Here is a 27,504-nt window from a genome sequence, read left to right as displayed (position 1 = left end):
TGGGTGGAAAATGCTTTGTTTGGGCGCCAGTCTGGCAACAGTGGAGTGCCTTAGTAAGGCTTGTCTATTGTCGCCATTGTCGCGAACTTCTGTCGAAGCTGTTGTAAGATTGATGCGGCGAGCCTTCGAACGTTTAGCGAAGTTCGACGAAGTTCGGCTTATGAACACTGTTGCCTGACTTTTAAACAAAAAGTTAATTTTTTGAAACAGACACTTTATAACGTGGTTTAGTGTTTATTTTATAAAATAATAACAATGTTTAAGGAACATACAGAAAACGTAGATTATTCTAGTATTGTTGTTAGTTTATTAATTCGAAACAACAAAACAATCTACCGCTTTTTTTGCTTTTGTATATATAACTATTATGACTGTACCTCCCTTTCTGCTGTCCCCCCTCGTATAATGCACCACGAGATGCCTTTGAGGTAAATAAATGAAATGAAATGAAACCAGTATTGCACGTTTCGTCCGCAAGTTGGCATCAGCTTGTTTTCAGATTTTCACGTTTACGAACGAAAGTTGATCGCACCTTCTGTCGAATTTCGGGTTTAAAACGAAGAAATTTTGACCCTGGTCGACCTCGAACCACGCCAGGTTCGCGATATTTCTGACTAGCAGACGATCTACATAACGCCAGGTACAAGATGGCGGCGCAAGTGGCCGTATTTCCAAACGTCCATACGCGCACATAGTTTCGGACTCAGTTCAGGTAATGTACACCTTAAAATATTTGAGTGAGGAAATGCATAATCTATTAGTGTTCTTGGGCGGTTGGGTGAAAGGGCTTGCAGCTATACACGTAGATGTGCACCCTAATGAAGCCGCCATTTTTAATCGGTGCCCTTGAAGCGAGCTGTCAGATTGGCGTCGTAGTACTTCTAAATTGGAACGTTAAATACTTCCGGGTAGCTTTCCGGTCGTTCTTAACGAGACTAATAATTTAATTACTTTTTAATTTGTTCTTCCTCACTGAGGGTAACAATATTAGATGAAAGAATCAGTTAAGTGGAACGCTTTAATTTCAATTAGATTTTTGTTTCGTTTGAATCAAGGCGTTCAAGACAAGTCCCGTTTCAGTATCGAATTGCGACAGAGTTAAATTCGCGTGTCTTGTAGCATCTTAGCTATCGCAAAGCTGCTTGTGTCGTTACCATACGTACGGCACCTCGGCTACGAAAGGTATTCGAGGATATAGAAAGCTCTTAGCGGCAAGACAAAAAAAAAAAAAAAACATGTAGAAAGGACATGTGGCGATGCCATCGGTAACATTCCGCTGAGCAAATTTCTACATGTTGCGTAAAGGCCCCACCCCCCGTAGTTGGAAAGCCTGCAATGATTTGAAAAGTGATTGCAAGAGCTTTGTGTTCAACTGCTATGCGGCGAGGAAAATGCGAACTTTGTTTTATGGCGCTTTGATTCCGAAACGTGGAAAGGCGGCGTACAGTCGTGGTGTAAACGAATTTTGTTCGATTCAACGTGAAGGGAAGAAGAGCACGATGTTGAAATAACCCTACGGTAGTATAAGACTTAAAAAAATTAAAAAAAAAAAAGATTTTGCTAGCGTCGTGATTTTTACAGTATGGAGTTTGAACAGAGAGAAAGAGAGAGAGAGAGCAATAAATGAAGCGTAGTCGAGTCAGAACTGTCTCACAAAAGCTGTTAAAAGCTGCAGTTAACCCAGAACGACACAGTCCGGCCTCAGTGCACCTCCATCTTGCTCATTGGGGTGCGTTTGGACGCGTCATAATCTGATTACGAAGCCTTGCTAAGGCGTCGTAATCGGGTTATGGCAGCGCCAAAGCGCACCCCAATAAACAAGATGGCGGCGCCCTGAGGTCGGACTTTTAAGCAACGCAGGCCGTGGCTCATTGTGTTCTCGCTTTTTGATTGGTTCTTTAAGCGTTGTTATCTTCATATGCTACGATTTCATTGGCCGCGGAGCTATATTGCTCCAGCCCCCCCCCCCCCCCCCCCCCTTTTTCCCACCCCGCCCCCTCCAAAAAAAAGTTCCTAGCTACGCTACTGGAACATGGGCAATAAGACTTGTACGTAATCCGCTACAAATAACGAAATTACTTGTAATCCCTTACAGTTACCAGTAATTTCGTAACGGAATAGTTACATATTTACATAAATAAATGTAAAGTTTTTTTTTTTGTTCGTTTGTTTGTTTTTACGTAACGGCGTTGTTGTAAATAGTTACTTTTTATTCACAACCCCCCTCCCACCGAAAAAAAAAGGAAGAAAGAAAGAAAGTGTTCATTTTGCAAAATCGATTGCAGCGACGTTGTGTGCTACAAACAGAGCCTTTCCTTACTACGTCAAGCCCCTGAATCTTTTTTTATTTTCTGCAGACCCTAACAAAAAAAATCATAATATCCTCTTTTTGTTGTTGTTGTTTAGATTGAAGACGGGGAGAACAGGACACCTCCGAAAAGCTCGAAGCATTTGATAATGAGTACAGGGGTTATTTCCACAAGCATTTTGTTCGTTCTATAAATAGTATGCTTGTTTGTTTTGTTTTTTTGAAAAAAAAAGGGGGGGGGGGGGGGGTATTTACTACTTTTGAAATCCAATCTCTAGGGCTGGCCCACTTTATTTCCCTTTTGTCACCCTTTTTGTCTTTCAGGTATTTCGTGAGAACTTCGGAAATGGTAATGGCCCTTTTTTATCTACTGTTTTTACCTTATCAGGACATCATCTTTACCTCAAACACAAATTTTTGGTAATGAAAAAAAAAAAAAAAATGGTAGTTGATGTAGGCTACATATTCTGGGCTTGAAGAGGGAGTGTAACTCGCGAGTGGGGCTTAGTTCTCTACCCTTCGCTGCCCGTGGTCTCAGTGGACGCGTCTACCTCGAGAACGCTGGAGTACACTACTGCCGGCCCGCGATCTTTGCATTTTTTAACGGCACTAAGAAAGGTATACGTACGGCAAAGGCGCGTTTACATGTTTGAACCAACGCTCTAACTAATTGTTTTCTTTAGTGTCCTCGTTTTTATTTCTTTATTACATGTATTTATATCGAAACGAAATGCATTCTCTCATTCACCAACGCCTCAAAACCGAGGCTTGACCCGTTCAGAGTCAAAGGAAGAAGAACAGACTAGACCGAAGCATAATGTATTCTTTAATTGTCACGTGTAACTACCCTGTCTTACTAACTTCGTTGGCTACCGTCTGGCGATATTTTCCGGTGCAGATAGGTGCACATAGGGAGCCTTCATGTGCGCTTTGCTAGGGTGATGCCACCCTTTGTAATACCACTCGCCGACAAACCAGCAGCCATTTTGTTCCTCGGCGATAATCCGTGGGGCTTATAACCCTCCCGGAAACAAGCACCTTATCTCAGAAGTTCGGAGCAGCGTTGTGGAACCCACGGAGGGAGGATTAGCATTTTCCCCCTCGGATGGGATTACCGATGGACACAAAGGCCACTTTCCGGCGCACGGGGAAACAATGAGAGAAACAAAATGGCGATGGAAGAGGGTGTGGGAAAGGGAAACAGGCAGTTGGCATCACTCTATGCGAAGCGCACATGAAGGCACTCTAGGTGCACATTTGGTCTGACCCCATTTGGTCAGTCCTATGACGCCTTCTACAGCTTCGCGAAGGACCATTTGAGATAGTCGCCGGTTCGGGAGGGTCTGGAAAGGAGCGTCCCAGAGGGAACTTGGGTGCGAAGCGAGAAGCCACAATAGAAACAAAAGATACTTTGGGGCAGCTCACCGCAGCTCAGTAGAGCCGGCCGGATCTTGGTTCCGTGGTCCAGGGAGTGCCCGCGCTCGCTCGAGCACGTTTTCACGTATTTTTACGCCAGAACCTCTGAACCTCGTTTTCTTTTCTGCCAGTAATGACAGTATCTGGCACCGGCTGCGACGACGAAGCTTTGCTCTTTCTTCAGATCACGTCCATCGCTTTGCTGGAGAAGCCCAATGCAGTTCATGAAGCATTCGTGAGGTACACTGTGCCTCCAGTGCCTCAGTTGAAAGGGAGATCAGTGATAGGAGTGGACCTCCTCGCGAAGAAATGAGGCAAAGTATCTGACGAGACTTTCGAGAGCCAGCTGTTGCTCAAAGTACCACAATAAGCTCTAGAATGGCCCTCCTTCCTCTGTTCCTTACTTGAGGAGAGTAATGTTTGAAGTAACGCCACGAAAGTAACGGATTTCGTTTTGGGGTAACGGTCTCTTTCCTGTATAAAAGGGTAATTGTAATTAATGACAATTTAGCTTTGAGTAATTGTACATGTAATTTCTTACTTTTTTAGTAATGTCTTCAAGTCTGGCAACGTGTGTAACAAAGTAGCGGGACATCGGCGCATGAATTTTCGACAACATATTTTCCGATATATTAACCCTGTCGTTATGACGAAATAGGCGTGTCTAGCGCAGAAACGATTGTACTCCAGCATTCCTGGCCTGAGGAGTGGCTTCAACCGTCGGCGGAAACAAAAGAAAAAAGAAAATAGCTGCATATTTGACGAGCACGCTGAAGATCAGCAACCGTCAACTTCTTCCGATTGTTCGATTCGGCGAAAAAACCCCGGAAGGGTTATTGACGTCACAAGAAAGATCTCGTTGACAGCGATCATCCAAATAACAATAACGTCATCGAAAAACAAATAAAGATCAAAAGCAGGCAACAATATATGCTAGGGTCAGAGTAATCGATCTATTTTCGTACCCCTCCACTTTCTTTCTTTCATTTTTTTTTTCGTTGTCAATTTGAATGAGATCTGAGTGCCTTAAAACTGCTGTCGCCAATTCAATTGCTTCCAACTTCTACAGAAAGTACCTTGCAAAAAAATATTTAAAAAAAATACGGATTGACGAGATCTTCAGCACATTCGACAGAATTCTGTATTCTTACCCTTAATAATACCCCAAAAAACCTTATCACCGTAACAAAAAAAAAAAAAACAAAAAAAAAAACGGACAGGCACATTATTAATTAAGGAGGAATAAACGCTAAACCTGAAGTGCCACTCTCCAAGCACCTGTGAATTAAAATGAGGCATTGCAATTTTTACGCAGGGCGAAACATAAGCCAGTGTTTAATTGCGGGGCACCATACTAATATAAGTTTTTTTTTTTTTTTTTACTGAATATACATAACGTTTTTAATCGCTATCGCATAAGAAAACGAACAGAACAAATGAACTTGTAACTGTTTTCGCGTAGCCAGTAGAAAAAGATACACCATCTGTTCAACTCCAAGGGCACGAAGAGGTCACAACACGGTCAACTAAAATAACTTAAAAAAAAAAAAAGACTTTTCACAACTCATATTTCACTAAGCATTCTCGTTATAGCAGAGCGCCGTTTAATTTGTTTTCCTTTTTTATTTTTTCAGTGGACAAACATTTTAATAGCTCAAGCTTCAGTTATGCAATTTACAAATAATTTGCCGTACAGCCAAGAAGGAGATCTGAACATATTTTCATGAAACTCCCTTTTCCCCGCCATTTTCTCATTTGACGCGGAAACCAATGAAACGCTTTACGCTGGCCTGACGTCGTTCTGAACAGCCCAATCACTAACCAGCTTTCGTTTTCGATTTCAAAGGCGAAAACTGACCGCAAGCCGTTGAGATATGCAATAAAAAAAAAAAAAAAAAAATCGATAAACTACTTGCACAGCTGGGGTATGTCACGGTATAAATTTAAAAATATCGAAGGACGTACTCACCACAAGGATCATAGTTCCGATGAATTCGTTAATTAGTTCGCGGATCAGTCTGCTCTCGATCTTCATCTTGCGACGTGTGTCTTGCTCGCGACCCTTTGAAAATACGGCGGCCTTGTTCTTCGATGATGAAACACACGCGGACGCGCACACCTAACCTGTGGCTAAGACGCGGGGTCGATGGAATTCGTCAGTTGGACCTCATAACGACGCGTTCCTGGGCGGCTCGGTCATGCCGAATTCCTCCGATGATTTGAAGGCTCGAATCGCTCGAAATTGCTCTTGCCCCGATCCGCCGACTGACTGCGGGATGCGCGAGAGCTCGTGAGAGCTGCGGCCTCTCGCGATTCTCGGATGTAGTGCTGCGATTCGGGCTCCCGCGTTGCAAGTTCTGGTTTTCATCGGCCTTAGTTCCGCTTTCCGACATAGCGCTGCGCTCCGGTAGCTTAATTTAGAAACTTCCTCAGAGATGGCGCCACCTAAACATATTTAAACACATACCAGATGGCGCCACCATCCCGTTGGAATTTATTTTTCGTGTTGGGCTCTCTTTTCCCCCCCCCCACCCCCCCCCCCCCCCCCTTTTTTTTTTTTTTTTTTCTCTTCCGTACTTTAAGTAGAGTGACCACCTGTCCCGCGACTCGCGTGTCTGTCCCGCATTGAGGGCTCGTGTCCCGCGTCCCGCGAGAACTTCTCAAATCTTCGAAATGTCCCGCATTTCACACTGTCGTAAAATTCACACTGCAACTCATGGTGCTGCCGAACAACGGGGCACGGGGAAGCGCGTAGGTCGCTGGTAATGGTGTGAATCGCATGGGTACGCCATTTTCTATCCAAGCATTGCGGGAAGCGACCGTCGTTCCTGCAGTAAAACCGACGCGCTTGCTCCGTTGCGCCTCTTCCCTTGGTGGCAAAATATTGTAAGAAAAATTGCTCGCCATAATTTTAAATATAAGATACTGCAATTATTTTTATATCGCTGTGTCAAAGCGAAAGGTTTTTGCCGTAGATTTATTTTTTTATTTTTTCGTGAAGACAACTACACAAGGGAAAAAAAAACTGCAACTCACAAGGGTCGAAAAAGAACATACTGTTAAAAATTTGTGTACACTCTAAAAAAAGCCTGTGCGTCTACTTTCCCGTACAGCACTCGGAGACCCAATCACCGCGAGTTACGGAGGCAGCTCAGCGAATGGCGATGCCGAAACATATGTTTAAACCAAAAAAACGAAGTCTGAGTTGTGACATTACGCAAGGCAAAACGTCACGCTTGCATTGCTTAATGTAAAAACTCCTACTGCGTTCCTCGGTCTAAACATATGTTTCGGCGTCGTCATTTGCTGAGCTGCCTCCGTAACTTGCGGTGATTGGCTCTCCGAGTGCTGTGCGGGAAAGTAGACGCACAGGCTTTTTTTAGAGTGTAGCACCGTGTTGATAAAAGTAAGCGTTGGCAGGAAACAATAACCAGAAAAATATTTACGGTTTCTTATTTCCATTTGATGCATTGAGTTCTCCTTCAGTTTATTTTTATGTTTTAGGTTTGGACGCACATTTGGCATAAAAAAAAAAGTATATCACTGGGAGTAAAAATTACATACTCCACTTTTCTGTACATATGCCTGGCCTTCATGTGACACGACTGTAGCTGTCAGGTAGCACCCTAACAGTTCCAAAAAGGAATCAACGTTCACTCCGGTCGCATTTTGAAAAGGTGACACTCCTTGCTTCTCAATGCTGTCCCGTAGAATCGGCATGATGCTTGCGTGTGGAATTGAATAATACATGTCTTTTACGTCAATAGAAAAGCCAGAGGTCACATCTTTTCCATTTTCCTGTAGAAAGGAAATTAGTTGTTGTGAGTTCTGAATTTTGTAGGGGTCTTTTGAACTGTAATTGAGATAAATGCTTGGCTAAATAGCAGTTCCTTTTTGGAACTGTTAGGGTGCTACCTGACAGCTACAGTCGTGTCACATGAAGGCCAGGCATATGTACAGAAAAGTGGAGTATGTATTGGATCCCGGGTAGCTCCTCACCTCTGCGAAGTAAAAATTATTTGAGCTGAATTGCTGAGCCTGCAATACAATTAGAAGGTGTATAAACAGCACAGGATATTAAATGTGTTAACAGAGCCTCGGTTCGTAGTGTGCGCGTTAATAAATTTCCTCTACCCCCCCCCCCCCCCCCCCCCCCCCCCCCTGACCTCCCGCCCTCACTGCCCCGCTGTCCCGCATTTCGCTTGCAGGAAGGTGGTCACCCTAACCCCAAGTAGTGGACAGCCCAGCCACCTGTACAAATAAAAACCTTGCCGAGCTTAAATACCCAGTCAGTGTCCCTTTAAGCTGAAACGAAGTATATTTTAGTTTCTAGAAGTCGATCTAGAAAGCTAGGTAACCCAGGTGGCGCTGGCTCAAGCTAGCTCAAGCAACTCATAGGCTCAAAAAACAAAATTATTTATATATATATATAAAAAGCCTAAATATGAGAGCTTGGGCGATTGTCTTCGAACTTTGAAGGCCTGTATCTTATAAAACATTTGAATCGCATAAATAAATTTTCAATAGCATCCCCACACACACAAGTATAAAATGATGAAAAACATGATAAAATAATAAAATAATAAAGTTAGGAAATAGAAACTGCGTACTAGGTGTTTCTTTTTGTCAACGCAGAATGCTGCATTCCGACCAGCGGCGTAGACTTTCCATTTAACCGGGGGGGTCTTTTCCGCGGAATTTTTATTTACACCGGCAACTATCAGTAGTTTATTTTAGGGGGTACATTTTACAGCGTATGTACATCACCATGTGTCCATCGCAGTGTGCGTTATTTTGTTTACATGCCACTACTAGAAGCTCGTTACATGGCACGTAAACAGCGTCTCGGTAAGGATCTTGGCCCGGGGGGGGGGGGGGGGGGGGCGGGGGGGAAGGGCTCTGCTTTCCCCCCCCTCCGGATGTTACCAGGGGGGGCACGACATCCAATGCCCCCCCCCCTCGTGGTCTACGCCTCTGATTCCGACAGAAGCGATTTGGGGCTTGTGTAGACGCCGCGTCGCCATAACCGTAGCCCCACCAGGTTTGCCACAAGTGTAGTCACGTGACGCAACGTCATGACGTCACGTGACCAGACGTTAAGTGCTATCGCAGCTCCGTTATGCCCAGCATACCATCGTTGCTGATGACGGAATGTCTGAGCATAGCCTAAAAAATTCGTGCTAATTGTAAAAAAAAAAAAAAATTCTTACACGGGTGTTATTTTCGTGGAATTTACGGCATGCACGTGGAGGTAGCGTGAAGGTAGCCCTGCAAAGTTCGCGTGGCGCCCCCTTGCGGCGAACGGGGGTGGCGTCACGGCGAGGAGAGAATTTTTCTCCGACTCGCTCCGCTCTAGGGATGCCGCGAACCACCCTAAATTCGAATTCGAAAGATTTTGAAATTTTCGAACCGAAGTGATGTTCGAATTCGAAAGGTTTTGATATTTTCGACCTTACGGAGGTTCGAAATCGAAAAAATCTGAACTTTCCGAAATCGTGGGGTTTCGAATTCGAAAAGTTTGAAGCTTTCACGGTTTCTAAAAGTTCGGATCGATTTTTTCGAATATTTGTTTACTTGAGGTTCGATAAATTCGACGATTTCGAACTTCCCTAAATTGAAATTCGAGAGAATCGAATGTTTCGATTTTCTTTAAATCTAAAATTCGAAAAATCGAACGTTTCAAATTTTTAAAGACATAGACGTCAAAAAATCGAAGATTTCGAATTCCTTTCTACACAAAGTTCGAAAAGTCGAAGGTTTCGATTCTCTTTTAAGGCTAAATTCGAAAAAAAAAATCTTTGAAGGTTTCTAATTTCTTTGAAGTACAGCTGCGCAAAGTTCGAAGTCCGGTTTTCATGTTCCGCCACAGTTTCAGTCTCAAATAACGTTTTCACGCCTCACTGGTTTTCACGAAATCAGGTTTAGAAAAGTTCGGGTGTGGTATTTAAACTGCGCGAAGTTGGTCAGGCAATTAAATGAGACGAAGGGTGTCCAGGATGTGCTGGAATATTTGCCAGTGCAGAGTGACGTGTGACAAGAGATCAGTAATTGTGACCGCCAGCCCGGGGTGGTCATTAACGTGCATCACGAAGTAGTGATCCTACGAACGCACTGTTTAACGATACTCATCCAGTTCGAAACGGCCAGGGGCAGGCAGGTGGTTGGGGTTCAGAAAAACCTTGAAGCGATCTGGCAAACTGCCTCCCTACCCCCTTGCACGCTGGTAGTAATCCGATCGAACGCCGCCCGAGTGACGCTGGCATATAGTAAGTGTAGTTTGTACATGATGCAAAATCCTGAGACTGGGAATGAAATTTAAAAGAAAAAGTGTAAGAAGACAGAAAAAAGGGGACAGGACAGCGTCTCAAACTCAGCTCAGGACAACGTCTCAAACTCAACTCAGCTGAGTTTGAAACGTTGTCCTGTCCCCTTTTTTTCTTTCTTCTTACACTATTTCTGGTGAATTTCATTCCTAGTCTCCGGATTTTGCATCATGATCAACATACACCAGCTCGCCTGCACCTTGACAATTTTTTTGTTTTTAATTGCTTTAGAGGTTTATTTTCTGGGGTGGAACAAACGCCGAGCAAAAAGCACAGAAGCTGACGCAACTTGAGGTCGAGGAACGTTCTACCATACCAGTGGCGTCGGAAGAGGAAAAACGGGAGGGGGAGGGGGGAAAGGGGGGGGGGGGCTCCAGTCTCCCCCCCCCCCTTTCCCACATATTTCGAACTGCTAAAGAAAACAATACGGGGAAAGAGGGCATGGTCGAGCTTATCTCAATCTGAAATTATTTATGCATGTATAGCTATACTGCATGTGTATAGCTACTGTCGCTCTTCACTGCATAAAATATCGCGTGGATGGTCATTGTTAGAAACTCGTTGTCAGATGGCACTACTCGTCACATGCTCGGTGGCTCGGAAGTTCAAAGCTATGTCTTTTCGATCTAAATAACTGTGCCATTGGTAAAAAAATAATCAATAAATAAACATAACAATAAATGCAAAAATAAAAAAGCTGGAGAAAAAAAAAAAAAAAAAACTATCAAGAACCCGCCCGAAGTGTTGTATTCTTGTATATTCAGAGGCCCAGAACTATGAAACAAGTTTCTCCTACCAAAATTATATACAGGCTAAAAGAAACACGTCCAAAAACGTAAAATGAGAAAAAAAAAAGAATTATGGCGTGCTGAACTTGAACAATTTTAGAAATCTTCCCCGATGAGTTAATTTATTCCTCAACGTGTAAAAAAAAACAATAAATACATTATTTTGTATTCTGCAGATGGTAATGATATGTACTGCCTCTCAATTAAACAATGTAGGCGAAAAAAATTACCAAGTTTAGGGCATAATTGCCCGTAGGTACATGTTTGGATATTTCTTCGAAAGTCGTCTTGAACAATAATCATATCTTAAGACGACACCTACACTTTGCTATACATAGATCATTCTTAAAAGGTTTAACATCTCTACCAGAGATGGCAAAATTACTTTAAAAAGGTAATTGAATTACATTACTAATTACTTTTTTGAAAACTGTCAAAATGTAATTAAATTACATTACAAATTACCGCTGCCTGGTTGTAATGACATTACATTACAATTACTTTCAGAAAGTAATGAAATTACTTTGAAATTACTTTGACATTACTTTTGAATACCTCGAGGCAATAATTCGTGCTCATTTCATTTACCGTATACACCAGCACAGTGTTTACAAAACAAGCCCTCGTTTGCCCACACAGCGCGTGTGCAGGAACCAGATTCGGGAGGAGCGCAGTGCCGACAGCTGCGCCACCGCAGTGATGTGACGTCAAAGAGCGGAGTTGGTCTCTATGTACCAAACCTCAGACCTTCCTGTTTACACCGCAACAACCTTATGCGCCTCAAAGTGAACCATACTGAACAGTGGTTGTGATGGCGCACACGACATAAGTTTTTAACATGATGAATAGCTTCTTTAGATGTGACTCAGAAAGACAGTCGACTCACCGGTTTTGCTGTTTATTCAAAGGTGAACGTTCTTACTAAAAGGGTGATATGTTTCCGCCTTCCTGATTTAGAAGTTGTAGTCTGTGTCTGTTTGTTAAGTCGGGCAAAGGCAGCTCGTTCTTACAAGGAGTAGTCGCGTGAAATCTTTCCCTTCCGCCTCCGACGCAATCTAATTGTATTCTCCCGAGAGCGCTATACTCGGATATAACTTTTCTTGGCAATGGAGTGGAGAGGGTAGAGAGCCCGCGCCCTGCTTTATTCAGCGCTCAGAATGGGAGAGAGAACGCGTGCCTTTACCCTCCATTGCATTGCCAAGAAAAGTTGTCACCTAGTATAGTTGACTCATTCTCGGTCATTCCTTTCAAGGAGCATTTTCCGAAACACTCGAAGTCTCCAAGCTTTTGCGCAGTGTCACACAAAGGGCCCGGATAATTGTTAATCAGAAGCGTCGCCAGTTGGGGAATGGCGCGAGGTTTCTAAGTAGTGTACCTTCCCAACAGCGGGGGCGATATCTGCTTGTAAGCTTATTCCCGAATAAACTTCCCAAGGGAAGGCAGCGAGGCATATAGCGAGCGGCACCTGCTTTGCTCGAGGACGCACGAAACGTTCTCGGGCTTTGACAAGGTATTTGGAATTAACTCTTTATTCCGGTCGTTTGTTGTTCGCAATGGTCGAAGTTTACGGTTTGACCTTGCCTGACGAAAGTACAAGGCTCGATATCTATTTGTCCTGTCCTCCCAGGTTTAAATTATGTTTAACTCACTGGCGATATGCCCGTCGCCTTGCAGCCTATGAGCCGTTCATCCCTAAGTTGTCGCACTGTCAGCTTAGGGGTGAACGGTAGAAACGTGTTTGTTGGAGCAGTCAAACGTCTATTGTTTGCCACGTAACCACGCTCTCGTTCATACCCACGCGCAGAGAAAGGGACGGGAGACGTGATTAAAAGATGTTTGATTCGTTTTGGTTAGCTTGCAGCTGCAACATTACTGTCAGCTTAGGGATGAACGAAGTATAGTATCGACGTGATGACGCGACGCCGTGAATCTGTCGTGCCTGGAGTTCGTAAGCCATTGCCTTCCAGCGATGTCTGCACGTAAGTTTTTCTCCTTTGCCTTTCCAGCCCTTCTCTGTGTGTCTGTCCAGCTCTTCGTGCAAGGCTTTGCGCTCAGGTGGCCGTCGATTATTTCTTCTGGTGCTCTTTCACAACATTTCACCTTGCAAAATAATTTTTCTCTTCTTCCTTAAAGCTTGAAAAAAAATTTTATAATTTAGGGAAAAAGTAATTTTAAAAGTAATGAGTAATTTTTCGAAATTACCGCCTAAAAGTAATTCATTACATTACTAAATTACTAGCCTAGAGAAGTAATTCATTACCTTACTCATTACTCAAATAAGTAATTTAATTACTGTAATTCCATTACAGTAATGTCATTACTGCCATCTCTGATCTCTACCATAAATAGCTTCGGCTATAGCGCGCTTCAAATATGGCACAAACGACAACTGTTAAAACCCCGTCATCCTTCCTCGCTCCTTCGGGAATCTATTTATTTAAAACCAAGCATGCCAGATGATTGAAATAAACGGCATTGAATGCGGCACCGCATGTAAAATTGGAAAAAAAAAAATTACGAATGTACCTTACAGCTTGAATCCAAATGAAGCCACCCGCCGGTCTTTCGAAGTTCGACGAACTTCAAACTTTTACCCTAAAAGTTCGAAGTTCGTTGAACTTTTGACTTTATAGGAATCGAAAGTTCGACAATTTTCGAATTCTTTAGACTAATAAGTTCGAAAGTTCGAAAATTATCGATTTTTCTTAGCGTAGAAGGTCGAAAGTTCGAAAAGCTTCGAACTTTATGGTGCAAGTTGTTCGAAAGGTCGAAAATCATCGAATTGTTTTTAGACTATCAAGTCGAAAGTTTGACAATCATCGAATTTTGCAGCGTAATAAGTTCGAAATTGCGAAAAGCGTCGAACTTCCTAGTTTAATAAGTTCGAAAATTCGACTTCGGTCGAATTTCTCGACATGGAAAGTTCAAAAATTCGAAATCTTTTGAACCTTTCGAACCGCTTAAATCGATCATCGAACTTCGGTTCGAAAAAAGTTCGCGGCATCTCTACTCCACTCGCCCTGTGGACGCTGTGACCACGTTAGCTGCCGCCGCGCTCGTTTCTATTCAATATTTTTTTGTGCGTGTTTTTCGTAGGAAGTGTGAATTTTCATATGTGACTTTATTGAGGTATGGCCTGTAGCTGCAGGCAAAACTTCATCCAACATTTCAGGCATTGTTGACAGGCTAGGCAACGCATGAATCATAGCTGGTATATAAAATTGAAGAAGTATGGCCACAATTGCAAGAGTATCACTATAGATTTGCATCCCACACAATAAATGCTGCTGATAGTTTTAATGAATTGCCAGGTTATGTATACTATTTCATGATTTTTTTTAATCTCTGTTTTTAAGCAAGATTGTCGAAGCAGAAGAGCTCCAGGCTGCTCGAGCAACGTGTTAAATAGAGTATGGGCCATGGAGAGAGAATGACAAGTGAGACAGGCCAAGCACAGGGACAAAGTAAAAAAAAAGAAGGAACACTTCTTTATATACATTGCTCTCATTTGACCTTTATTGAATTCGGATAGTAGTTCAGTTCGGCGAGCAGCGGCCGCCGAAATTGAAAAAGTAGAGCGGCAGACAACGGATGAGAAGAGAGCCACGTGACGGGCGCCCCGCTGCGGCGAGACGCCGAAACACACCTCTCCCGAGCGATGGAATGTTCGCTCGTGCTCCTCGCGTTCCTCGCGCTACCGCTTATTTTCTCGTCTGTTTTAAAAACCATGTTTCGGGTCCTCATCCCTGCGAAAGCTGTGCGCTGACGTCAGGTTCCCCGAGAAAGGCTTTGTGCTACCAGATCCCCGCTCTGCCAATCTGCGACCGGGCACTCTATGGCTCCGTCGTCGAACTGCCAGGCCTTGTGAGAATAGAGGAGGCTATGCTGCTGCAGACTAAGGCACGTGCGGCGCGTGGAACACCATTCCCTGCATTCTCCTCGATGCTTGGGTAATTTAGCAATAGGTCTACTGAGTAGATTAGTTCGTAATAGGCACCATTTTCAAGATTAGTAGACTCTTAGGTAGATAATAAAGGTTTCTAAAAAATTTGCCTCTGTACGACTCGCGTCGGCCATGTCTACGCTCGAACCGCCCTTTTTTTTTGTGGTCGTTCCAAGCGCTTGCGTGCCTAGTTTCCTTTCCTTCCGCTATGCCGGGGTGGCGGTCTCGTCGCGCGTGTCTACTTTCCACCTGGTGGCGGTCCCGTCACGCGTGTCTAGTCTCCTCCGGCTCCACGGGGCGGGTCTGTGTCGTGTGCTAAACAGCTTCGCTGGTCATCCACCTTTGCAAAATGAAATGGCTCATGATTTGTTTTATTAATGGCTAATGCAAAAGCACAATCCGCCTGTTTGAAATCTTTTTTTTTTTTATCTTTCTCTCCCCTCCTGGGCCGACGAAACAGCGATAGAGTAAAAAAAATATTACTTTTATTTATAAAATAAGCAAATTTGTTATAAGGTGACAGTTTATTGCAGATACTGTAATTAAGAATGACATAGATTTTGCGAGATGCGTATACCTTTATTGAAATGCGTTCCTGCACCGTGTCGCCGTCTTCACGGAAGAATGTGAACCTGAATAATTTGAGAGCTGACAGATGCGATGTTTGGTTGACATGTTTTATTCGTCTCCAGTAACATAAAACAATCCTCTAAAACAAACGTACACAGACAGCAAGTCACTAAAACGACATACGGATGAGCAGGGCGATAGATACACAGCGCGACATTGTTAGCACGAACTCGACACCGGTGCTTTCCGCATTTTACTTCGAAAAAGTATGGCGTGGGCACCAATTATTACCGCTTAGGTTAGTGCCCCAAGGGAGCACTCTTCACCAGGCTAATAGTTTTTATTAGAGCCTTTTGATTCTAAAAGAAAATCAGAAGAAAGTGGTCATTATACTTGTTCGCACTAACCGCGTCCTTGGATGTACATCTAATACAAAACGCTATAACAAACAATACAATAGTTAACCGTGAAATAGAACCCTGCAAAAAATACGTGCCTATGAAAAAAAAAAGAAGAAATCCTTTAAAAATTTTTAAAATATTACAAGAGCGTGTAGGATCTTTTGTGCAGGCGCAGGGCTGATTGTCAGAATTGTCGTGACTTCAGAGTGTGCAGCAAAATTTATTATTGACCGTTGTTGAAAAAAAAAAAAGAAGGTAAAATAAGAAATGATTAGACACCTGGGACAAATTTTAGCGCACGCGCTTGTGTCTCTACTACTTTCTAAGCTAAATTGGAACCAACTACGGATTGGGAACGTCCGCGGGTGTTGGAGGTGTCGCACCGACCTTGAAATCTCTAATCCACCTATTTTAACTCGCAGAAATAATAAATTCTGAAAAAAAAAATGACATTTTAAGAAGTTATCATTGAAGAATTACCAGTTTGCATAGCAAGATGTTGACCCGTCAAACTGTTTAATGCGGCAGGAAAAGAACAGTCCCTAAATTGCGCTATGGCGAGTCACGTAAAACGTATAAGACGTACACAGCAGAGTTTTAGGCTCTTGTATATTCTTTGGAATCGAATCACGGGTTCGTCGTGAACCATGCAACAAATTCCAGCTTCCGATTTTATTCCCTCCTTAAATCTGTGGTGGAAAAAACAGAGTTCCACGTACTGTACACTTTACGTAAAAAAAAAAGCAAAAACAAATCTATAAATTTGGGTTAAATTCAAAGATACTTGATACAACACTTTTATGTACACGCTTGAAAATTATTGCTTTAAGCTTGCGAAATTCTTTAAAAAGGTAGCATGACTTTGACGTCATGTCATAACGCTATTTGGTAGAAAGTCGCATTTAACACTGTGCCATCAATTTATACCCGCTTTAACAGCAAATTCACCGGAGTGTTGAAATAGTTTTAGTGCATGTCAGCAGAAAAACAAAACAAAAGACAATACGGGCAAATATACATTTGATGTGACTGCGTCAATGAACATGAATAATGGATCTGAATCATGTTTCTAAGTGCTTCAGGAAGAAAACAAAGTGATGCATTCAACCATGGCTCGTCTGGCTAATCATTGGAATGCTTGAGGCTTTGATAGGTAAAATAGCTTAGATCTGCCTCTTTATGAGAAGTCCGAACAGTCATATAAAATGTCAGTGTTTAGATCCGCCTGTTTGGTTATTGAGAAGATCATGTCAAATCGCGTGATTAGACTTTGAATTATGTGAGTGACACATGTCCTATACCAACATCAAACATCCAGGAGACAGATCGCCAATCATCTAAAGAAAAAAGAAGGTTCAAAAAAGAGGAGATGGTCATGCTAATTTTTTTTTTCTCATGAAATAAGAACTTGGGTTGTAAGTTGCTGCAATAAACCAATCGACATACATCAGTCATTTTAATCTGATTAAGGCACAATAAATAGTATAATACATAAAATGATGATAAGATCGGAAGCTGAATAATAATACCTCTCAAGGGCAATGTGAACATTATTTTGCATGTTTCATATATCGGTTCAGCTTCCAGTAGACTTAATTTCTTGAAGAGAGACGAGCCAGTTTCGGATGAGCGACGGTTGAAGGTAAAACTAATAATATAGATATAACAAAAAGAAAACAGCAATAATAATATTAATAATAATAACATTAAACAGTAAGATGAAACGATCTTTGGCAGGCTTTGTCGCCGAGTGCGGAAGAATTTCCCGAGCAGCACAGGGAGTGAGGGAAGGCGCACACATCTTGGGCACTTGGACGATTTCGGTTTCGTTTTCGGGCTGCAAGATTCGTTGGTGCTTCGGAGTTTTCGCCGGCTGGCTGCGTTCGGGGAATCAGTTCTTGGAGTCGCCCAGCTTGATGCCTCGCATCTGGACGCTGTTCTCAACTGCAAGAGTGAGAGAGAAGAAAACAGCAGCGAGAACGTTACGACTTCCACTGGTAATGAGAAAAAATAGACCCGTTCGCGCCATCTCGTGGCGTCTGCGCCAACTACCCGAGTCCGCCATTGTGTGGGTGGGCACGCACTCATTGGATACGAATAGTCCGTCGGCGTTCGGCGGCCCGGCTCGCGTCGAGAACGAGTGTTACGTCAATGTTCGGCAAGGTCCCACAAAGCAACAATGGCGAGCGCCATTGTTGCTTAATAAAATTTTGTAAAAAAAAAAAAAAAAAAAAAAAAGGTAGAGGGTTCAATGGAAATGTACGAGTATGTTGTACACACCTAAAGACGCTCTTAAAGGTGTAAATGGACGATCAGTATTTAAAATGCCAACGCATTGCAGTGTGGCTCTTGCTTATTCGTATAATAAGTATTGTAAACTTCCAAAAAAAAAACTTTATACTAACTAAGGTTTTCATAAAGCCTTCTCAATTGCCATACGTGGTTTGCATGCAGGTAGGTCAAGACATTTTGATATCGTGAATAACTAAACATATTAATGCTTGTTTCATAACACCTCTAGTATAACAGTCGAATAACAAGAAAAAATTATTTTCAAAAAAGAAAAACATATTGTTGCTCTTTTTCTTTAATTCATCGTCCCTCAAACGAAATTAAAACGTAGATTTAAAGCTTAAAAGTTGTAAGTGCCGGCAAAATTGACTAATTGAATATTACTTTTTTTTTTTTTTTGGGGGGGGGGGGGGGTTGTTTTTGCATAATGTATTTTGATAGCTTGTTGTTCTGTTGTTCTTAGAGTTTGAAAAAAAAAAAAAAACTTTTCCAGATACTCACATTTTGTTCTAGCAATTACTATAAGGTTCGCGTGCTATTAGTTATGATATTGCTACTGTCAAGTTCAAGATCAGCATGGTTTGTTAAGAACAACTGCATAGCATTGATTCTTCTTTTTATGTTGCTCATAAGCATGCTCAACCCTGTATAGAGTGCCATAATTTAAGCGTGACTTACAGAAATAACACTCCAACCAACTAACTATACACCACCTAACGGCCATGGTGACGCACACGAATGTCAGTCCTACTAAAAGGGCAGTAGAGCTTCCATAGCGGCGTTAGATAATTCTGAAGTTCTGGTTCTATTTCTATTGTAGAGAAATTATAATAGTCCATAGAATTGCGCTACACGGAATATATATATTTTTGCGTTTAGAAATTTTATTATTTTAAACTTTTTTTTTGTTGCGTTTATAAATTTTACTAGTACGTATTTCAAAGCAAGCTGATTCATATAGAAAAGCTTTGTCTCTCTTGTAATTTACAAAGGGCTGTAACAAAGTCGGTACCCAAACGAAATATAACGGCGATATTCGCATCAAGCTTAGAAAACTGATTTGCTCGACAGCGAACGATCATTGCTAACCTAAACTTCTTGCGTCATTACCACTCCCGCGAAATCGATACAATAGTCAGACAAACATGCTGACAACAGCGCACACACATTCACTTGGACGGGACGAAATCCACAAGACGCGGGACATCCGCCATGCGACACATTCGTGACATGTGCTGTGTCATGTGTCATGTGACATATGTGTCAAGCTCGTGCTGTCACCAAGTGCTTCTCCAATCATTCGTAATCCGCATTAAGTCTTTTTAGCAGAACGACAAATGTAGGTTGATTAAAAATTAAAAAAAAAAAGAATAACAGTTCATATGACCTGATTAGACGTGTTTAGGATTTTACTTACATTCGCTATACATTCCATCAGGGCCATGTATGTCTGAAAAGTAAGGTAGCACGGTATACGTTGGTTACCCTAACCTTTGCCGAAATGTTTTATTCTTTTTTTGGTTTTATTTGTTTACATATTGGTTGTATCTAGTGTGGGGAACGTTCCCTATACCATTGTGCAACATTCCGGCTGAATTCAGGCCAGGAACATGTAATCCGTTCACTAGCAGTTAGTGCACAAACTCTTGCATGCAATATTTTCCCACGCGAGCCGTGTGCGAAAACATGGTTGCATTTAGAGCAGTGCGTGTCACCACGGAGATCGTTAACTTGAGGAGATATTTTCCGAGTGCTGGAAGCGTGTGCGTGACTACTCGCTATTTAATTCACCCAATAATTTCAGGGCTGCCTTACGTGATACACAGTTCCAACGATGATTGGAAACAGAATATAGTTCGAAACAACTGCCGCGGAAATAATAATTAAGATTAAGAGAGCGAAAGATGTAATATAGATTAAAGATTATATCACACGTTTCTTTTTAATAACATCAAGACCACGAAACATTGACACTTTGCTATGGCGTTGCTTCTTCTAAATACTATTAAATTTGAACCTCATGACACTAATAAATGCGTCTAGTTGAAATAATAAATCAGTGGAACATCGAAATCATATAGTAAAACTGCGGGGTACATGAGGAGGAAAAGTTACGGCAATTTTAAGTTGAATGTTTAGTTTCTGAGCTGCTTAGTTTAAGCTTGGAGCTCAAGACTGACATCGAATACGATCATGTGACTAGGTTCATAAGACCTCATGGTATTTCTACGTTAAAATATTCATGTTTTTAGGCTCTGAATTTTTTCTATGCTGCAAAACAGAACGTTCATACAAGAATATAACAATTATTCTACCTGGGGCAGAAGCCATTTGCGAACAAAGCCAGGGATAAAATCTTTAAAACCATTGCAGACATTATATCGGGTTAATCAAACTGAGCCGACGATCAGAAGGCAGATCTCGTGGACAACATATGCCAGCCGAAGCACGGGACTCATAAAACAGTATGCCACACATAGCGCATTGCGTCATCAAGTTTCTTCATTATGCCGACGACGAATCAATTACACTAAGTTTTCAACATGCTACCACTGTATACTCAAAGGACTTTAGAACGTTTATAACAGCAGACATACGAGTGTCCAGTCTTTAAGCGCACAGAACGATAACGGTACTGAGCTGAGAGGGCACCTGGAATATAACTCGTAATCGAATCAAATTGATTACGAAAGCCATCTTTCTTCTGCGAGGGCATCACCACTATACGCGCATGAGCATGCGATGGTGGTATTAAAGGTGGAATAAGACAGTTTCGACTCCAACCGGAGGTCAACACCTTGTTCCTTCTGCGAGTACACCACCTAGTCACTCGAAATGTCTTCAGGAATTCAACACAGAAACGGCGATAATAACATGAAAAAAATTGGGTTGTGTGTGTGTTTATACAGCCTAGAACTTGGTCTGCCTCACAGGGGCGGCGAGTCTCCCAGCTGTAGATGAGAAATTTAGCCAGTGCGGTACAACCGCTAGCCTGGGGTCTTTAACGTGCATCACGCAGTAGTGATGCACGACTGCACGCCGGTACGATGCTCATCCAGATCGAAACGGGCAGGGGTGGGGCTCGAGCCCAGGATCCCTGGGTTCTGCAGCGCGAGCTTTCGCTCCACGTGCTCCGAGCTGGTGTGCGCTAGACCACTCGGCCACCGATCCCCCCTTAATAACATGAAACGGGGCATATGACAGTGTCGAAACTTAGCTGAAGACCAAACTCATTCCGTTCAACGAACGCACGTATGACTCGAAGCCCACCACACGGAGATGTAGGTACAAAGACATCAGACGTGGCAAAACATGCGCAACACAGACTTCTGGCTCTGGGGGGACACACAGACCAGGGTTACCTTTAAGAGTGCGGGTGGCTCGGGACGGAATATGTGTGTGCGGGTGCGGACGCCGTTTTCAACAGACGTGGTTGACGGGTATGGCTCCTGTGTACCCACCGTCCTTGATGGACACGGGGTTGCCGCCGTCCATCTCGTACGTGGCACCGGGCCAGTGCAGCTCCACGGCGAGGGTGTAGATCCAGGCACCGAGGATGGCGCCCATGTGGGGTCCCAGAATGGGCACCCAGAACCAGTTGTAGTCCCGGAAGCTGCGGACAAACAGTCCATTTGTCGTTATGGACAGAGGTATATATGATATTGGTGGGTTTTAGGCATTCCTTTGCAAATGACACACCGTCTTGCAATGTGGACGGCTATCGTCTGCTACGGTAGTGCTCAAAAGTTGACTTTGGCCACGTGATACTCAAGATACGTTCAGGTGTTGCAAAATGTAATTTTTAGTACTCAAGTAATCATCAATAACAATCTTTTTGTTTAAGTGAAACTTGACAATCAAGTTTATTTAAATGAATGATCCACCATTGAGCTCACTGCTCTCTCAAATCAGTGACTCCAGGGCGACTTGCGCGACCAAAAACATCACCGTGGTCGGCCTTTCACGAATGACCAAGCGCTTACTATGGCATTATTAGAGGGATTAACTGTGGCTTACACAACGGAAATAAGAGCAATGTCCTATGTCAACTTTGCCGGCGTTTGTTTAAAAGAGAGGTGAACCTTCTTTCGTGCTTTCTTAAGCACGCCATTACACTTGTTGCTCGCAACTAATAATCTTGGTCGTGTTGTCACGGTGGAACCGTAAGAGTGTGCCAGCTCAACATCCCGTTGCCTATATCAGAATGTACCTGTATATTTATGCTGAAATACAACTCGTGTAGTGTACAACAAGCCTCAGCTAGGGTGCCTTCATGTGCGCTTTGCTTAGGGTGGTGGCATCTCGCCATTTTGTCCCACACTTTTATTTTTATTTTTTGTTCAGAAGCGCGTGAAAGAGCGTGTCCCTGCGCGCGTTTGTGGCGCTGACTGTGCTATGGCGACATTTTGTTTTCGTCGATTTCTTTGTATTTTCCCCGTGAGCGCGTGCTGTCGGCATCGGCTACTACAAAGGGTGGCATCACCCTAAACAGAAGGACATTGAGGCACCCTAGCCTCAGCGTAGCCCTCCAAAATTCTCTGCTGGCACAAGCACACGCACAAGTGTAAAAAAAGAAAAAAGAACTTCGGAATACGATCGGATATGACCGTTTTAAGTGCTACGCCTCCACACAAGGTGGCGGACCTCACCTGAAGACCTCGCCGCCCCAACCGGCCATGGCGGTGAAGACCCGAGGCGCGAGGTCCCTAGCCGGGTTCAGGGGAGCCCCGCAGTTGTAGCCGAAGCTGAGGATGATGGCGGCCAGCGCGAAGCCGATGAACAGCGGCTGGACACCCTGGGGCACCGCCATGTTGCGCGCGTCCGTGATGGCCAGGATGCAGAGCATCAGCAGCGCCGTGCCCACGATCTGTGGTGCGTGCCAGAGGATAAAAATGGCGTTATTGGGGAGTAGCAGTGTGCCCAAAGTACAGAGTATAGCCAACTACTTGATCGGCGTCACGTGGTTTATTCGCCGCGTTTGCAGCACGAGCTGCGAGAGGGTAATGGAAACGTTGATCGTCTTTGAGCGTTCTCGGCTTTCCACCCGCTTTCCTACTTACCACGCAACAACTCGGCGCACGCACACTTGTGACCAGTTTACTTAGGAGGCGTACGCCATTGCATTGCAAGCACTCTCCATGGTTTGAGGTGATTTGCTCCCTAGAAAGCCTAAGGAGTCTAGGGAACCTAGGCTCCCTAGGAAGGGGATTCATCTGTCGCGGCCCTGCCGGCTAAGTTGAGAACTAAGCCCATAGAGACAACAGCAGCATGGATGATTTGTTTTTGTTTCTGATGCAGCCTTCGGCCAACGCAGACGAACGCTGTGTCCGCGTTCGGCTGGGGCTCGGGTTCCGCCAGTGCAGCACCAGTTGAACACGAGTCCCAACCGAACGCTGACGCGGTACTCGTGCCCAATCTGCGCTCGACCGAGGGAGGTGGCATAAAGAATACAGGCCACGGGCCTTGTTTGAGTTAAACACCGAGCTCAGTAAAAAATAAGCTGGACAAAGCGCTCCCAGTAGTTCGATCTCATTGCCAATAGGTTCATTCTTGGACACGTTTGGAAATACGACCTCTGGGCGCCGCCATCTTGCTGATGGTCTGTGTAGATCATAGAGGTAGGAAGCCTCTGGAGGCAGCATGGCACCACCAGAGGTGAAGCCAGAAGTGTGGAAAGACACATCCCCAAATGATGACGCTGTGGCCCGAGAATGATCAAAACAGCTGTTGGCGTCAAGTCGGCTCTCCTTTTCGTTCAATGGCGTCTCTTGCTTTTGTTGATCGTTGGGCGCGTGTCCTTCCACATTTCTGGCCTCACTTCTGGTGGCTGCATGTCGCCTCCAGAGGCTTCCTACCTCCATGGTGTAGATCGTCCGGTAATCAAGCTTCGCTAAGGCCTGCCCACGGTTGTCAGACCCCAGCAAAGCGTTTTCCACCCACAGTGGCCAGACTAGCTTTTGAAACGTGGCTGCTCGCAAACGGAACACTAAAATAAAATAAAATAAATAAAGCACGAAAATGGTTGGAGTTGGTAAGAACCCGAAAATGAACCTCATGGACGATTCAGACTCTGGAGCTATCGCTTACACGAAACGTGACATAAAAAAGTCCCTCGATTTGACGTGTGGCGCATGATCTTCAACAGTCTCTCTGAGTCATCTCGTTCGTGGCGAAAGAAAATTATACAACCCAAAGGTCAGGTGCGTTGGCTTGTAGCCCTTAAAAACCTGAGCTCTCACTACACGAGTAGCGTGAGCGACTATAACGGGATTGACCTTGGCCTTGGCTTTCTGTCGGTGGCGGGGAAACAGAGCACATCGTTTCTGTCTTACACTGCACTGTCACGGACGATGGACGTTCAAAAGATTCGGGCTGCTTTACGGTACGCCTTTGTTTCAGCGTGTTTCCTTCGTACCTGGTCGACGAGCCCGTTTCCGGTGCTGAGGAATTCCTTGGGATAGGATGCGAAGATGCCAGCGGTGCCGTTGACGCCGGTGACGATGCGATTCCCGCCATCAAAATTATCCAAGGCACCTGGAGGAAAATTTGGTGCGTTTATTAAACGCGCCAAACTTTGGCGCGTTAAACTACAAGGAAAAATACACCCATGTTAGGCTAGTTTAATGTAAAGATCTTCACCTAACGATTTACTCGTGTTTGTTTACTTACTTACGTTTGGCTTTTTCACACACAAAAAAAAAAGAACAACAAAAAAAACCGGATACTTCAAGTAATTAAATAAAATAAAAACCTGGAACGGCTTTAAAAGTTCAGATGTCCAGACAGAGAAAAGATCACAACGACGTGAAACTTTAATTCGAACCAAAATATTCAGCCAAACTGAGACTTAAGTTAAACCGAGAAAACAGCCGAACTATTGCAGAATCGAGTGGCTCACTATGACGTATTTTTCCGAAGTACAACATGAAATAACATAACTGCAGTGACGTTTCCATAAAAAAGTTGTTTTAAATTTCTACACGGTTTAGTAGTTAAAAGGGGGGGGGGGGGTGCAACGATTTTAAGATTAAAAAAATTTGCATCTCGTCATTATTACGTTGTTTATCGTGTCCCGGGGGGGGGGGGGGGGGTGCAACGATTTTAAGATTAAAAAAATTTGCATCTCGTCATTATTACGTTGTTTATCGTGTCCCGGAGGATAGAGAAAACATCTCCCTCACTTAAAAGAAAAAAATGTCGCGATTACGCTGCATAATCGCCAAGCAAAAGTCGAGCTTTTTCCCCCACCTGCAGCCGCGAGTGGCAGTCGAAGGAACTACGTCGAGAAGATTACGTGACCTCGCTGGGCTCTAAGCTGCAGCATAACGCCCGCTAATGTCAGCAAAGAGAAGGAGAGGAAGCATCCTCCAAGAGAGCACGCGGGAGCTTAAACGGCACCCCGAATTACGGCACCAGGAGTGGCACCAGGTGAGACCCTGAAGACTGGGGGTGAGTTGAGGGGTGCCAGAAATGCCAGTATTTATCTTTTTATTATTTTTTATTTTTTACACAACAACTACGACACGCAGGCAAAATTGGTTTTCAATGCTTTACATTAGAGGTGTCAGAGGGCAATTTCCACAGATTTTTGACCAAGTCCGGAAATCGTTGCACCCCCCTTTAAGAAAGCTGATAGTTTGAGGTCACACGTCCACTGCCGATGCGCGGCTTGGTACATAGAGAATACAACAACCATAAACTGATGTTTGCGATCCAATGTGGAGCGCAAGTTCGTCTGCTTTTTACGTAGGGGTCGCGATGATGTCAGAATGCCGAGCTCTTATTGGCTGATAAAAAAAAAGATAGTGGGTAGACCACAAGACATCTAGCATTGATGCCTACCCACAATCCTTCCAATCAAAGCCAATCAAAACTCGGCGTCGTTTTGACGTCACCGCATCCCCTGCTCAAGAAGCAGACGACACTTTCCCTCCGCATAGGTCGGCGTCCCAGTAATATCACGCACCGTGTGCAAAAGATCCTTTAAAAACCTCCTCAGGCAACACCCGTAGTCGCCATGTTTTGATCATAGCTTCCAGAACGAAGCGTGGGATTGGACCCGAGTTCATGTGGAACGGTGACGGCACACTCCCGATAAAAACTCAGTGTGCACGGCCAAAATATGGCAGCTTCGGATACTTAATGAGAAGCTACAAGGTGCAGTAAAACATTTGTAAAGGGTGATAAGGTCACACCCGTCGCCGGTTTAAGGGAGAACAGCCACGTACATCCCTCCATTCACAGATACATCGGTCTTTTCAAACCCATCTTCGGCAAAGGAGGCATTGCGTGGCCGTGTAGGTATGCTTCGTTTCACCTTACGTTCGAACGCATCCGAAGTTACGAGCAGATGAGACCAATCACACAGTGTCAAAAACGCACCAAAATGGCTGTCGTCATGTTTCTGCACGTATTCTATCGTTGCTGAATCAATCATGTTCAAGAAAGAACCGATGGCTGACGCTTCTTACACTGCTTTATCGATTCCATTAGCCCGTAGCGTCTGCTGCGTCTGAACTAAAGGTTAACCGAAGTATGGGGCGGAGCGCAAGTTCGCCTGCTTCATGCACAGGGGGTTGCGGTGACGTCAGAAAGCCAAGCTCTTATTGGCTGATTAAAAAAAAAAACAAAAAACAGTGGGTAGATCTTGAGGCATCTAGCATTGAGGCCTACGCACTATCCTTCCAGCCAAAGCCAACCAGAACTCGGCGTCGTTCTGACGAGAAACCGACGACTTGCTCTTCGCATAGCTTCTGTAGCTCGTTAGCACTTGAAGCGAAAGCTCGGGCTGCAGAGTCTAAAGCATTAACTTGGTCAACCTTTTACTTGGTAGGTCCTTCGCATGCGCTCGCCCTCGTGCCACACAGTTTACGTTTGACTAATAGCACTAACCTCGATAAGTGATGAAGAGGACGACGGAAGCGATGAAGGCTCCGATGTACTGGGCGAGCACGTAGGGGACAATCTTCCTCCAGGGAAACTTGCCTATCGTCGTCACAGCAACCGTGATGGCCGGGTTCAGGTGAGCCCCTGCACCGTTAAAAGAATGCGGGGATTAGTGCTAACTAAATAATGAAGACACAGAGTAAGTTTCACGTAACACTTGCATGACGTTAATCTTCCACCTTGTTGGACACTTTCGCAAGGCTACACTTATGGTCTCACGGCGGCCATCTTGAACAAACCGTCCGTTCAACCACTCATTCGTGTTGTTGATGCAAACAAGGATTCAGTTTCAGAGTAAGCATGCACGCTCTCAGCCCGCGCTCTTCAAGACAGTACCAACACAAGAGTATGATGAATGAGATCACCCGCGGCTTGAGTATAACTTGGGGTAGAACAAGAAATGCAACTGTGAAGGAGTGAAATAGGCGAGATTGTAGTTTGCCACAAGCTTCATTTCTGGTTTCTTGACATTCTGGTTACTCCACACGATTAAGGCCACACAGGAGGTTTTTCTACA

At 44.0% G+C, this 27,504-nt stretch overlaps 2 protein-coding genes across 4 annotated transcripts in view; both read right to left on the bottom strand.

Moving 5' to 3' along the window:
* LOC8043520 (aquaporin-9) overlaps positions 1-6,125 on the bottom strand; it is a 56,549-nt gene extending 50,424 nt beyond the window's left edge. Inside the window, exon 1 of the mRNA XM_029989272.3 lies at positions 5,694-6,125. Within this exon, the coding sequence (XP_029845132.1) occupies positions 5,694-5,759 (66 nt within the window). The 5' untranslated portion in view covers positions 5,760-6,125. The remainder of the gene's footprint in view (positions 1-5,693) is intronic.
* A 9,316-nt stretch (positions 6,126-15,441) lies between these two features.
* LOC8028464 (aquaporin-10) overlaps positions 15,442-27,504 on the bottom strand; it is a 63,702-nt gene continuing 51,639 nt past the window's right edge. Inside the window, exons 3-8 of one of the 3 annotated variants that reach the window (XM_029989270.3) lie at positions 26,934-27,071; positions 24,457-24,575; positions 22,691-22,908; positions 21,503-21,654; positions 19,459-19,491; positions 15,442-17,693 (exon numbers count right to left, since the gene is read on the bottom strand). In XM_029989270.3, coding sequence (XP_029845130.1) covers positions 17,641-17,693; positions 19,459-19,491; positions 21,503-21,654; positions 22,691-22,908; positions 24,457-24,575; positions 26,934-27,071 — 713 coding nt within the window. In that variant the 3' untranslated portion in view covers positions 15,442-17,640. Of the gene's footprint in view, positions 17,694-19,458; positions 19,492-21,403; positions 21,655-22,690; positions 22,909-24,456; positions 24,576-26,933; positions 27,072-27,504 lie in introns of those variants that run through there. The other 2 variants (XM_029989271.3, XR_005716089.3) reach the window with 2 other exon arrangements.

This window comes from Ixodes scapularis, unplaced genomic scaffold (assembly GCF_016920785.2).
Source record: "Ixodes scapularis isolate PalLabHiFi unplaced genomic scaffold, ASM1692078v2 PGA_scaffold11__112_contigs__length_91849675, whole genome shotgun sequence".
NCBI classification, from domain to species: Eukaryota; Metazoa; Arthropoda; class Arachnida; order Ixodida; family Ixodidae; genus Ixodes; species Ixodes scapularis.
This window is presented reverse-complemented; position numbering and strand designations above follow the sequence as displayed.